Raw genomic sequence first — 14090 nt, 5'->3', positions numbered from 1 at the left:
AAGTGGTCCAGTTCCGAGCCAGTAACAGCAGAGGTGGATGGGTCATCCACTTCCGGTTTCATGGAAGCAGAGCATTTGGCAAAGTTTCCTGCTCCTGATTGTGGGGCCTTGTTAAATGAGCATGTGGAGATTGGATGAAGACCGGTTTGCGTGCACACCCACACCCCAGTAAGTTCACTTTCTGCTGAGAATTGATATCTAGCCTCACAAAGTAATGAGGAGTGCAAATTGGGCATGATTCCTGAAACACATTATAGCATTCACTGGTGGCTTCAGAAGATATGGGAATGTAATCAAGAATTGAATTTAATCACTTACCTTAGTTGCACACAGTGATCTTTTGAAAACCTCGAGTGAGTGTGTGAGTGAGTGCGTGCGTGCATGCCCCCCTGTCCTGATGAATAGGATGGTGTTGATTTCCTTTTGTTTTTACATCAAACGCAACCTGTTTGCACACTTCCGTTCTGGCCCTGAATGCATTTGTTCTTCCCTCACTGGAGACAATAAGGTTTCTGTCAAGGTTCCAGTATATTTCAACAGGAAAAGCCCCAGTCTGCTCAGTAAATGCTTTTTCGAGGCTTGTTTAAAGAAACTGCTGCTGCTGCAAACCACGGCTGAGCCACAAATCACAAGGAAATGGGGTGAAAGCGCAAAGAATCGTTGCGTGAATGATCGGACTGTCTTTCCGCGTTGGATCTCTTGCGGAAAAGCAGCTTTTTCCTACTTGTTTCCATCATCGTTTGGCACAAAGTCTGACTCATGTGAAAATGCAGTCTGTCTGCTTATTCCCTTGATAGTGAGGCAAAAACATTTGAATCCTTCTCTTGTTGCTGCTGTGGCAGGGATGAGTAGTTTCATGATGCTGGTGCGGAAGTTAATTGGAAACCCCATGCTGGGTCAAAATAATTGTCAAGGAGAGGCTTTAGATATTAAAAATCACTTCCCCATCTATGTTGGCTTTTCTCAGTGGGCCTGTTAGTCAGCTGAGTATCGAGTGTATAATTGATGGAAAACTGTCCGCAGCTAACAGGCTACCGGTCCTCTTTCTTCTTCTCCTGCACCACAAACCTGCTCTTCCGATTTTATCTTTAACAGGGAAAAAGTACCTTTCACAATGTCAGGATGGCCCCGAGTATACAACAAACCAATCAGATACTTTATTAAATGGATTAGTTATTTTTGACATGTAAGGAATGGGATTTACAATCAGCATGAGGGATTGGGACAGGCCCAGGCAGGTTATTCTCTTAACTACTTCTGCAAATCAGTGAGAACTTAGTTGCTCAATAACCAACCAAACATTGCCCAATATTCCTTAATATTGGTGGGTAACAATAGTATGTCAATCTAAGACTTAAATTTAACCATTGATTTTGCATCATTTGCTGTTTGTGGAAGAGAGCATAAACTTTCAGTATTTCAGTTGAAAGAACTGTTTCCTATTTCACTGGTGAAGGATATCACTCGGAACATTTCGGCAATATTCTCTAGCTCGGAGTTCCCCAGTGAGGTTAAATGCTTTCTCCCAATCTATTCTATTGGTTCCCCTCAATATTTTAGAACTGCCCAAATCTCCCCACAAACATTTAAATGCTCCCAGTTTATTTATTATCTCAATGAAGTTTGATTCTTGGTGTTTAGGCATGGGATAAGTGAACAAGTCATCTCTCTTCTGTTCATTTGGGAGGGCAGGCTTCCCTTGGTCTAATGGCATTTTCAAAGAGCAATTTCTGATTGTGTGTAGGGTCTGCTCAGAGCTGTGCTGTTAATCCAGTTTTAATAGAATCACATAAGGGGTATTGTGTCAAGTCCATTGTCGATGTGTGTTGCTATGCCTTTTGAGAGACGTACTCTGATAATATCAGTGCATCATTGCATGTTACCTGAGGATATAAAGATTTCACACTCCGTCTTCCCTCAGATCTCTTGCAACATGGTACTCTACGGGAAGCATGCTTCTGTGTTGTAAACTGGTGATGTGATATGAGCTCAGACACTTATGTGCCTGTTGAATTAACTGTTTGTAGATAATAGTTAATTTTACTAAATGTCTATTTGATTCTTCAGTGCCATGATATCCATTTCCATACCCTTAGGTTCCTGAGACAAGATGAGTGTCGCTGCATCAAGTAAAATATCCTGCTGGAAGCAATCTCAACTAGGTTGTAGGATCCAAAACTTTTTGCAATGTGGTCAACTAACAGCTGTTTAATTCAGCAGCTGGGTCTTCATAGCTCACCAAAAATCAGCATCCTTGTCAAACCACTTTACTAAATAATGAGCTAAAATAGATTTGTCATCTGTGAACCTTTATTGTGCCTTAAGCCCAGAGTCAAGTCGACTTGTTCCCTTAGACCACCAGCACCAAGTAAGCAACTTGTTTCTTAGAGAAACATAAGGCAGCCATTCAGCTCCTCAAGAGATAATGGGAACTGCAGATGCTGGAGAATCCGAGGTAACAAAGTGCGGAGCTCCTCAAGTTGGTTCTACTACCCAGTTAGGTTGTGACTGATTTGCATCTGACTGACCTTTGATCTATATCCCATGCTGCTCCTGCCTAATAAAATCAAGCCATTTTCCTTTTCCGCTAGCCTTTTGTGAGCAAGGAGGATCCAGGTCTCCACTCCCTCTTATTTGAAAAAACACAGGAGCACACTGTTTTCCAATAGACACTGAGAAAGGTACTTGCTGCTTCAGCGTTAATAATTCATTTGTTAACTCCTCGGCACCATACTGCAGTCCCGCAGACACTCTCTGCTTTCTTCTGCGAATTGTCTATTGTACAGTCCTCACTTCAACCAGTGAAGTGTTGATCTTCATCAGATTTCCTTCCCACAAAACCCCAAGAATTCAAATGACCAAACTGTATCATAAAAGCGCATTGTGAGTAGTTGGTCTTTTGGACAATGCAGTATCTTTAAACAGTGGCCAAGTTAGAAAGCATAAACAGTTTGGGAAGCTGTCACAAACCGTATAAAAAAGCCAACACCGCCAGCTTTAGAATTGAGCACAAACAGTCCAAATAAATCCTTTTCCACTGCCAACAGTTCCTTTCAGTTTTCTACTTTGATTCTGAAGCAACTCCTTATTTTGGTCTGACCAGCCCTCAGCTTGACTCTAACTAATAGGCAGCTTTATTCAAATAGATGTTAAAGCTCTGTATCTAGCCTGCTGCCCCTGCTTTCCACAGCTACTGTTCTGCCCTTTGAGTGAGTGGCATCGGTTTTGATGCTGTTCTTGTGTGCTGTCACATGGGAAATGAGTTCTACACTCGGGAGCGTGGTGGATCAGTTACCCCTCCCTTTCACAGCAGACCCATCAGTAGGATTCTGGGTCAGTTCTGTGTGACTGCATGGTGTAATGAGTTCTTAACTTTTTTTATGGTATGAGGGCCTCCTGTGGTTAAACTGATTCCTGTAATTGGGAGGCAGTTGAGGCTTTGGCTAGCTTTTCTTTCTCAAGGACTGCGTTGTGGCTTTTTTCTATCCCAGTTAAAAGCAATTGGCCTTCCTTTTAACTTTGTTTTATTTTACCTTCCGACTAGCCTTAATGATGAATAAATCTGAACTGGAAGTGAGTCACTTCCTATTCCTTCAAGTAAAGGTTGTTTTATATTTGAGAGCAAGTACGATTGTAAGGTTTAGGGAGATCTTCCCATTCCTCATTCCCCAAAAAATAACCAACTCGGTCGGCCCGTTTTAGGACAATACAATCAAATGTTCTGCTGTTTGGTTGGGCTCACTAGGCACAGTCCAGAAGTTAGATGACTATATCTGCTGAGGATGGCTCCACCTTCCTTGTGAGGCAGAGAGAGCTTGGGTTTTTTGAGAGTCAGTTATTCAGGGGGTGGCGGCACTGTGGCTCGCTACCTCACAGCGCCTGGGACCTCGGGCGACTGTCTGTGTGTGGAGTTTGCACATTCTCCCCGTGTCTGCGTGGGTTTCCTCCCACAGTCCAAAGATATGCAGGTTAGGGTGGATTGGCCATGCTAAATTGCCCCATGGTGTCCAGGGATGTGTATGTTAGGTGGGTTATCCATGGGAAATGTAGGGTTAAAGGGATAGGGGTGGGATGGGGGGCTCTGGGTGGGATGCTCTTCATGGGTCAGCATGAAGCTGATGGGCTGAATGGCCTGCATCCACTTGTCGGGATTCTGTGGTTCTAACCCACACAATCTGCGAACAAGCACTAAACAGATTTGATGTTGTAAAGCTGCCAGTGTTTGTTTTCAAAACGGTGCGGCTTTCTAATTTCCGTCTGGCGGCTGTTTAAGTTTCATCTCCAGTTGGTTTATGCCAAGTGTACAAACACTTCAGTGTCAGAGGGTTCAAAGTGTGCAATGAAGATGTTGCCTTCAGGTAACATGACAACAAGGTTCAGAGTACAGAGCTCAGATCTCTTAGTAGCTTTGAGCTGTTGTAAATGCAGCACTGTAGTATAGCTGCCTTTTATGTAAATAACACTGCCAGAGTAACAGTCCGAGTATCCTGCTGGGTAAAACTCTTGAGATGACATGGGTACTTTATCTTGCCAACCTTTTGAACCTCGGTCTTGCTTGCTAGTGATTCCATTCATTCATAACTGTGGGAGCCCTGGAATATGAGAGACTGGAGAGAATGTGGTGTTCTGTCAGATCAGTCTTGCCAGAAGTTTTGCTTTTGGTCGTTTACTGAATGTGAGCAATTCCTAATTGCCCTTTTAATAAGATGGTGATGAGCCACCTTTCTGAATGGAACTGAATGGCTTGTTAGGACAATTAAGAGTCAACTGCATTGCTAGTGTTCTGGAGTTGCATATGGGCCAGACTGGATAAAGACAGCACATTTCCTTCCCTTAAATAACAAGATGGTTTTTAACAACGATCTGGTAGTCCTGTGGTCACCTTTGAAATGCATTTCCCCAGCCGCCATGATGGAGTTTGAACTGCAGCCTCCAGATCATTGGCCCAGGGCTAGTAGCATAATTATGTGGTGCTAACATCCTTATTATTGAAATAAAATAGATAGAGTTTGCACTTGGTGTTGAAGAGCTTCATTTGTTAGCTAGGTGTACCTAAATGATGAGGGGACTTATCTTGGGTGTTTTTTTTCCCTCCTCATTCCTTTGCATTGAACACCCAGCCAAGATCATTGAAAACCTTCCTTTGGCGCAGTCCTCAACTTCTGCTGCCTTACATGGTTTCAGCTTGACTTGTTTCCCCTCCTGTCTCAATCGCCTAAACACACAACTGGTAATTCAGACCTGCTGTTCTGGCCATGTTACGATAATGTAAAGGATGGTGTACTGACTTTACAAGTTTGCCTTATATGCAATATCAGTGCACAGCTTTAATTTGCATCAGGTTCAAATTTAAACCTACTTTTGCATTGATTCATTTGAAGTCCTGTTTGTTGCAAAAACCAAACCTTGGTAATTAAGTGACTGAAACAGAATTTCAATGATGTTGCAAGTGTTTGTATTCTCCATGTGCAATGTGAATTTGGGATTGGGTTATGAGTTCCAAGCATGCGGTATGCTGTTATTTGCTGATCTTTCTCTCCTCTCCCCTGTTGGTGCATCATTTACCAAGGCTGCATTTGTTTTCCCTATTATAACAGCATTAAGGCAGATTATTTAGCTTGTGAATATCACCCTGAGCTGCTGAATTAGATCAATGTTAAAATATCTGTGATTTCTGGTGTGCTAAATAAACAATGGCAATGGTACATCTTCCAGTGTCAGGCTGAATTATTGCCTTGTTTCCTGAACCTAGTTATTTTGTTGAGATCAATGAATCTGTAATCCTTAGGCTGGCCATGCATTTTCATCAACTGTTCAGTGGCTCTTAAGTATACTGAAATGCCAAAGTATCCATCATATTCTTGACAGCTTTGCCTACATTTTCATTCTGTGTGTATTAGTAAAAGTGCCACTTAATTGCTCATATATGCTAGCAAAAAGAGATTAAATTTTCAGTTGCTGGAGTCTCAGTTGACGTGTTTGAGTGATGAGACCACAGGATGGTAGGTGTAAGCAATGCGTGAGGCAGTTCTGCAACATTTAGATCAGAGGTTAGATTCCTGACCTGTTCTGAATTAGGGTTCAGGTTATGGTACCTGAACTGGTAATGGGACAAATTTGGCTTGAGGCCATTGGCCTTATGGGACTGTCTTCCTTTATTCAGTGATTCATACTGGAACAGGAGGCTTTGTTGGGCACTTGGCAAATGTTGCAAGGACTCGGTGGTGATATCCCACTGAGCGGAAATGCTCTCCTAACACTGGTGGTTTAAATTTGTTTATGAAGTTTGGTACTGAAGTGTGTCCAACCTTCTAGGAGGCTGTTGCATTTAGAATCTAAAAGCCCAGCATGGTTGGGGAGATGGGGATGCTCAATGTCTGCAAACAGTACTGTTGATTTCCAACACTTTTGACAAAGGAGAATGTGCATCAGTGTTTGATGGTTCTATTAGTCAGTGAGCCAATTTATCGTTGATCTTGCCATGTGCACACACACTCTCAAAACTACCACAATGCTGGGGCAGTGTTTGACTGTCCAACTAATAAGTCTGGTGAAGAAATGAGTTAAGAGAAAGGATCTTCAGGGAACTAAAGTTGTATTTTCATATTGAAATTGCAGTTCTTCTTTCAGCATCGTTGCTCATTGTCTGCACCTACTTGGTCACAGTTGAACGCACGTGAGCCACTTTGAGATACAATAACACATTGCATTGTGAAGTGGTTGAGCATAGCTTTTATCCAGAGAGAGCTCATCGTTACCACTTTGAGCTTCTGACTTGTCTTGAAAGGGAGCTAGAATTCTGTACAGGGTGCCAACCCTCCGAACTGGCCTGGAGACTCCAGCAACTGAAAATTTAATCTCTTTTTGTAAAAGAATGAGTGGTTTAAAATACTATATAAATTGGGTGGCATGGGATGACAGTGAGGATGGTATATTGATTAATGGGAGAGTGGGACTGGGCTGTGAAGGCGAGAGATCACATGATGAATCCTCTAGGAATGTGTACAGTCAGAACTGAGGGGCCGACGTCTGCAAGTTAGAATCAGCCTGTGTCCAAATCAGTCTTGTTTCCCGCCATTGGGGAGCAAACATGAGAGAAGCATTTAGAGGAAAAGCATGAGACAATTAAAACTCTTGGTCAATGCTGTTAAAAGGACAGTTCACAAAAAGGATGTCCACTACCTGGTATGGCCGTCTGGGAGTGTCAAGACACTTTCTAAATGGTTCAAACTGAATATTACAAACCTTCCTAACAGCTCCCTCAACATTGATTTCATGCAGTGATTTTTAGAATCGCCTATTTGGAGTCACAGTTAAGTTGATACCCTGTGAATCTGACAGACTTTAAGCTCCAAACTGAATTTGTTTAAGTTTTTTTTACAGGAAAGGAGGGAGGAGACCATTTGCCTGTTGAGCCGCCTTCAGATTTGTTCACGTAGCCGAATGCACCAGCCCTTTGCTCACCAACTTTCTAACTTATTCCCTCGTCCAAGTACATCTCCTTTCTCGAAAGCTATCTAAGTCTGAATGAGACTTATAATGCCCCAGCAGCCCTGTTGTGTGTGCCAGAAGTATAATTAAAGCAAACTCTGCTCACTTGCTATTTTTATGATCTTAGACTTCAGTGCTCCATCTGCTCCGCATGCCTGAGGGAGAAACTGCAAATCATCTTCTGGTGACAAGGGTGGCCTTGTCTTGTACTTAAATGCAGATGGATTTAAATTTAATTTAACATTTTACTTTCTGTTCCCCCAACTTATCCAGAAAATGGCAATATAACCTTCCTATTTTATGATTGACCTAAGCCCCACCTAATAATGTTTTTGCACTACTTTATACTGTTTTCCAGTGACTTTGCTAGTAAATGATTCCACAATCCTCAGATCATCTTTTGTTTAAAATTGTTCTTTGTTGCCTTCTTGATCCAAACAGCCTTATTATTAGCATGTGTTGCACCAGCATTAAATACCTATCTTGCTTGGAGTTTATTGCTCCAAAATAGCAGCTTTGGCTCTGTATAATAAAGTTTATTATCATGGTCAAATTATATGCAGTTTTCAAGTATAATTGCTGTTGTTGTGATTTTTAATGGCACATTTCCAAGTTAATTCATCACATAGAAAGCACCAAAAGAAGCCAAAAGTCGAAAGGAATCTTTCAGCAGCATTGAGGAATGATGACCCAAAAAATGCAGTGAGACATCTCATGACATAGTTGAGATGTACAACACCTTGAACCCTTTCAGCCAAGTGATCCTCAGTAGACTTTACAGTGTAGACACTGGGAGATCCCTGCATGTGTCTTGGAGCATCTCACTGTACAGGAAAGTCCATGAAGCCAGTTTTCACTGGGGTGCAGTATATGCCACAGAACATGTAGGAAGAGCTCAAGGGGGGATGTGACTAAAGCGCAAAACCCATGTTCATGTGACAGATGGCTTGCACGTTTACTGCACGTGGCCAGAGGATTTCAAAACCCGAATAAAATGGCAACCATTTCATGTCTTTGGTGATTGGGGGAACCACTGCTCCTTAAAGCAGGCAGCAAACAGTGAAATGGTCTTGAAATTTGCATTTCATCTGAGGTGTGGTCGAGACGTTCCAGCTTTTGGTAGAATTGTGTGCTGCTCAAATAGTTCCTCTTGAAGCAATTCATTTTAATGTGTCTGTCAAGAAAAAAAATCAAGTGCTATGACTATACCACTTTGAAGGTCTGTCATCCTTTTACTAGTTGGAACACAACAACTTGCATAGACATAGCGCCATCAAACATTTTAAGACTTCACAGCATTAATTCCACATTTTCTGATGAAGGGCCGAGGCCCGAAAAGTCAGCTTTTGTGCTGCTAAGATGCTGCTTGGCCTGCTGTGTTCATCCAGCTCTACACTTTGTTACCTCGGATTCTGCAGCATCTGCAGTTCCTATTATCTCTTCCATATTTCATGCTTTTTTTTTAAAATAGATTATTTTCTGATGTATAAAATGGGCACGTATTCAGCAACTTAGCTGTGCAAAGCAAGATCCCATGAATAGCAATTAAGGTAAAATGGTTAGTGAATCTAATTTGGTGTTGTCTAAGGGGTTTATTTTCCCAGAATGTAGTGGATTCATTAATTTCCAAAGATCACTATGGAATTTTCAAAATCCACCAGAATGGCAGGTGAATTTTGTTCGGGTCTGCTCTGCAAGATCCTGTTTCTGCCAATGCAGCATTCCCTTAATGCTGCCGTGGGGTGCCCTGACTGGATTGTCTTGCTCAGCACCTTCTGGGATGGAGGCTTTAAAGCCACTACTTTTTCACATTCGCAGGCAACGGTACTGCCAACTGACCCAGAGTAATGAATGGTTTTTATTTTTTGTGTCTTGGTGCTGACCTTGAGAATTGAACTGAGGATGTGTTTGAAAATGACTGACTGACTGACTGTTACTTTCACCCACTGACCATGAGTATTTCAGATCAAGACAGGCCCTGAGTCAATCTCTAGTGAATTAGTTCATCTTCGTCTCGGATGTGATGGATCACCCTGGGCTAACTCTGCCAGCAAAAGATTTCTAAAAAAAATCATTTTAATAAGCCTTTGCTCGATTCTTTGTAATTTTTTTCTCTGAGCTCATTTGCTTGTTGAATTTATTAATAATCAATTCTCTAAGTGAGTCACAAGAAAGTTATTTTATTCATTTGCGGTTAAGTCTAATGCACTTGTGTTTGCAGATCTATCCTGATCCAGAGCTAGAAGCCCAGATCCTGGCCCTGCCTATTCGCTGCATTCACAGCGAGGAAGGCTGCAGATGGACAGGACAGATTAAACAGCTGCAGGTTAGTCTTTCAGCTATGTGGAATGAATGCTTGAGGCTATTGCTAAATCCTGATCCATATGATATACTATTGAACTTTTAATTGAAGAAAATTTCAACGGCTGGTGTATTTATTTGTCCTTTTTGCACTTTCATGAATGAAGGATTTGCTGGGCAAGGGCACTATTTGTAACCCACCCGGAATTGACCTTGAGCAACATGGCTTGAATGGCCATTTTAGAGGGCATTTAAGTGTCAACTACTTTACTTTGGATCTGGAGTCACAATGGAGCCCAGACCAGGTAATGACAAGAAGGCTCCTTTCCTAAAGGCCATTTAATGTGCTAGATGTACTTTTAATGGCAATAGACAATGGGCTTCATGGCTACCATTACTGGGACTAGCCATCAATTCAGAATATCATCAATGCTGGACAATTGAACACTTCTGCAATTTGACTAATTGTCAACCATTGTTTGCAGATAGCAAAAACATGTTTAGCTGTGGAGAGAGATTCCTAGTCCCCTGACTCAACAATGTATCTCAACATTTTTTGACTTGGGTCCCACCTTGCAGTATGCTGTTTCCTACAATAATGGGTCCTGAATTATCACTGGATTTAGTGTTTGAGTTGAATAACATACCAGTAGGTGCTGGACTGAGACCACCAGCCCAATTTGCCTGCAAGGCTTGTGGTTGTTGCAGGTCTTTATCCCATCGGTATATTGGGAGAAATGTACTCCTATAATGAATGTTGAGTCTTATTTTGCTATATCAGTATAATTATTCTCCATCCTTGCCAAAAACCCAACTAACTATTTGGGAGATTCATTTGAGGACCCATAGTGGCAATAATTTTCTCCCATCTCGTCCTTTTCTGTAAAGTTAGTGGGCTTAGGTACTGGGTGCTTTCTGGTGCATTCGCTATTATTTTTATGGGGAGGCGATGGCCTAGTGGTATTATCGCTATACTGTTAATCCACAGACCCAGATGGTGTTCCACAGCAGATGATGGAACATGAATTCAGTATAAAAATATCTGGAATGAAGAATCTAATGAATGAACTATACAGTAAATGGAAAAACCCTGGGAAAAACTGATACACAGAGATCTGGGTGTTCGGGTCCATTGTACCCTGAAGGTGGCAACACAGGTGGATAGAGTGGTCAAGAAGGCATGCGGCATGCTTTCATTCATCAGACGGGTTACTGAGTACAAGAGTTGGCAGGTCATGTTGCAATTGTACAGGACTTTGGTTCGACCGCATTTGGAATACTGCATACAGTTCTGATCGCCACATTACCAAAAGGATGTGGATCCTTTGGAGAAGGTGCAGAGGATATTGCCTGGTATGGAAGGCACTAGCTATGAAGGGAGGTTGAGTATATTAGGATTATTAACATTAGAAAGACGGAAATTGGAAAGGGGGGTTTCCTGATTGAGGTCTACAAAATCATGAGGGGTATAGACAGGGTGGATAGCAAGAAGCTTTTTTCCCCCCAGAGTGGGGAACTCAATTACTAGGAGTCACGATTTCAAGGTGAGAGGGGAAAAGTTTTTAAGGGAGGTAAGTGTGGAAAGTTCTTTACACAGAGGGTGGTGTGTGCCTGGACGTGTTGCCAGTGGAGATGGTAGAGGCGGGCACGATAGGGTCATTTAAGATGCATCTAGACTGATTCATGAATGGGCAGGGAGGAGGGGATACAGATCCTTTGAAAATAGGCGACATGTTCGAATAGAGGATCTGGATTGACGCAGGCTTGGAGGGCCGAAGGGCCTGTTCCTGTGCTGTAATTTATTTTTGTTCTTTTATGACTGTGAATCCATTAACAATTGTCAGAAAAACCCACCTTGTTCACTAATGTCCTTTTAGGGAAGGAAACTACCTGGTCTGGCCTACACTTGACTCCAGACACACAGCAATGTGGTTGACTCCTAACTGCCCTCTGGACAATTAGAGATGGGAAGTAAATGCTGCCTGGATGCCCTCATCCCGTGAATGAATAAAGCAAAAAACTTTTTTTTTGAATGTGTGAGCACTGATGGTAGGCATCGGCGGTGAGACATAGGAACCTCTTTGCCTGAATGGCATAGTTACTGACTGCAAACCCAAAGGACCATGTGGAGATAAGTGCTTCTGTGGAGTGACCATTTCCAATTTTTCTTTTTAAACATGATTTCTTCTCTGGCTTGCATTTTGCAGCCCCACCTTTCGACATGCCCGTTCAATGTGATCTCCTGCCCAAATCGTTGCACGGTCAAGCTGAGCCGCAGGGACCTGGCTGAACACCTGCAACACGACTGCCCAAAGCGTCGAGTCAAGTGTGAATACTGTGGCAGTGACTTCACCGGAGAAGGTTATGAGGTGAGTGCCGCTCAGCCAGTGTGGTTTTGAGCTGTGGAACGTGCTGGCACAAACTGGCAGGCATATATCAACCACGTTGGGTACACCATGTTCAGTTGTTAAAGCAGAAAGTAAATCCCATATACTTAGATAAAACAGTTATTGCACTTCATAAATCCATATCTACTGAATGAGCATCTGCCACTAATCATAAACTGTGGGAGTAAGGAACGTTCACTGATTTTTAAAACAAACCAGAATGTAAGTTACATTTTGCATGTCATGTGATCTCAAGTCAGTATACATGTCCAAAATCATTGCCTCTTCATTTCTATACTAGGAATGCAATTGGCCGCGTCTGGATTCCAAATTAATCATACGTGGATAGCAGCAAGCCTTTGGGAGAGCACTGACCAAGGCTGTTCTGCAGGAGAGAGGATTGTGTGCATTGAGATACATTTTATATTGTAGCTGTTGACTCATAGCAGCTCCAGTTTGATGCTCCATTCGGCTAGACAGTTGAAGACCAAATGTACCTCTCAAAGCTCCCACAAAAGTGCAAGCTGTTTCATTTCATTTGTTCATTGCAGCTCAGTGTATGAGGGCGAGAGGGGGTGGGAAGTGGGTGGATGAGTGAGAGTGCACTATTGCTTCTTTCCAAAGTTCAAGTCATTGTAAAGTATCTGTTGTCAAGCAGGACTAAATGATTGTAACTGCTTGCCTTACTTGAAAGCAGGGTAACTCTGGAATAAGCTTTGTAAATGCCCCTTCAGTGCTGTACGTAACCTCATGTTCCTTGCTAGTGTTAAAGATAAACTCGGTTGTGAGACAGCAATTAGAAAGAAAGGTAAATGGAAAGCCTCATTGATCTTGATCTTCTATTTTCAGTACCATTGTGAAATAAAGTGACCTCGTTTTCTGCTTTCTGAATCTATTAAACCTTCTGTTTAGTAAAAAAAAATCTGTTTTCAAGAAGATATTTACCTTCAGTAGTTACATGTGGTCAGTATTTCCGCTGCTGGTAACCCTGCCATTTATGGCAAAATTTATATTGTGAATGAGATAACATGAGTGTTGTATTAATTTCTTTGGTCCTGACCAAGGAAATAGTTTAATTTCATAGAACGTAGAACATTACAGCACAGTACAGGCTGTTTGGCCCTCAATGTTGTGCCGACCTGTCATACCAATCTCAAGCCCATCTAACCTACACTATTCCATGTATGTCCATATGCTTGTCCAATGACGACTTAAATGTACCTAAAGTTGGCGAATCTACTACTGTTGCAGGCAAAGCGTTCCATTCCCTTACTATTCTGAGTAAAGAAACTACCTCTGACATCTGTCCTATATCTTTCACCCCTCAATTTAAAGCTATGCCCCCTCGTGCTCGCTGTCACCATCCTAGGAAAAAGGCTCTCCCTATCTAACCCTCTGATTATTTTATATGTTTCAATTAAGTCACCTCTCAACCTTCTTCTCTCTAATGAAAACAGCCTCCAGTCCCTCAGCCTTTCCTTGTAAGACCTTCCCTCCATACCAGGCAACATTCTAGTAAATCTCCTCTACACCCTTTCCAAAGCTTCCACATCCTCCTTATAATGCGGTGACCAGAACTGTACACAATACTCCAAGTGCGGCCACACCAGAGTTTTGTACAGCTTCACCAAACCAGTTGGTTCTGGAACTCGATCCCTCTATTAGTAAAAGCTAAAACACTGTATGCCGCCTTAACAGCCCTGTCAACCTGAGTGGCAACTATCAAGGATCTGTGTACATGGACACCGAGATCTCTCTGCTCATCTACATTACCAAGAATCTTACCATTTGCCCAGTACTTTGCCTTCCGGTTACTCCTACCAAAGTGCATCACCTCACACTTGTCTGCATTAAACTCCATTTGCCACCTCTCAGCCCAGCTCTGCAGCTTATCTATGTCTCTCTGCAACC

At 42.3% G+C, this 14090-nt stretch overlaps 1 protein-coding gene across 5 annotated transcripts in view; it reads left to right on the top strand.

Moving 5' to 3' along the window:
* LOC125464766 (TNF receptor-associated factor 4-like) overlaps positions 1 to 14090 on the top strand; it is a 96792-nt gene that overhangs the window by 70707 nt on the left and 11995 nt on the right. For all 5 annotated transcript variants that reach the window (XM_048557568.2, XM_048557566.2, XM_048557567.2 and 2 more), the window contains 2 exons: positions 9713 to 9817; positions 12000 to 12161. In XM_048557568.2, coding sequence (XP_048413525.1) covers positions 9713 to 9817; positions 12000 to 12161 — 267 coding nt within the window. The remainder of the gene's footprint in view (positions 1 to 9712; positions 9818 to 11999; positions 12162 to 14090) is intronic.

Source organism: Stegostoma tigrinum, chromosome 27, assembly GCF_030684315.1.
Source record: "Stegostoma tigrinum isolate sSteTig4 chromosome 27, sSteTig4.hap1, whole genome shotgun sequence".
In the NCBI taxonomy this organism is placed as follows: domain Eukaryota; kingdom Metazoa; phylum Chordata; class Chondrichthyes; order Orectolobiformes; family Stegostomatidae; genus Stegostoma; species Stegostoma tigrinum.
This window is presented reverse-complemented; position numbering and strand designations above follow the sequence as displayed.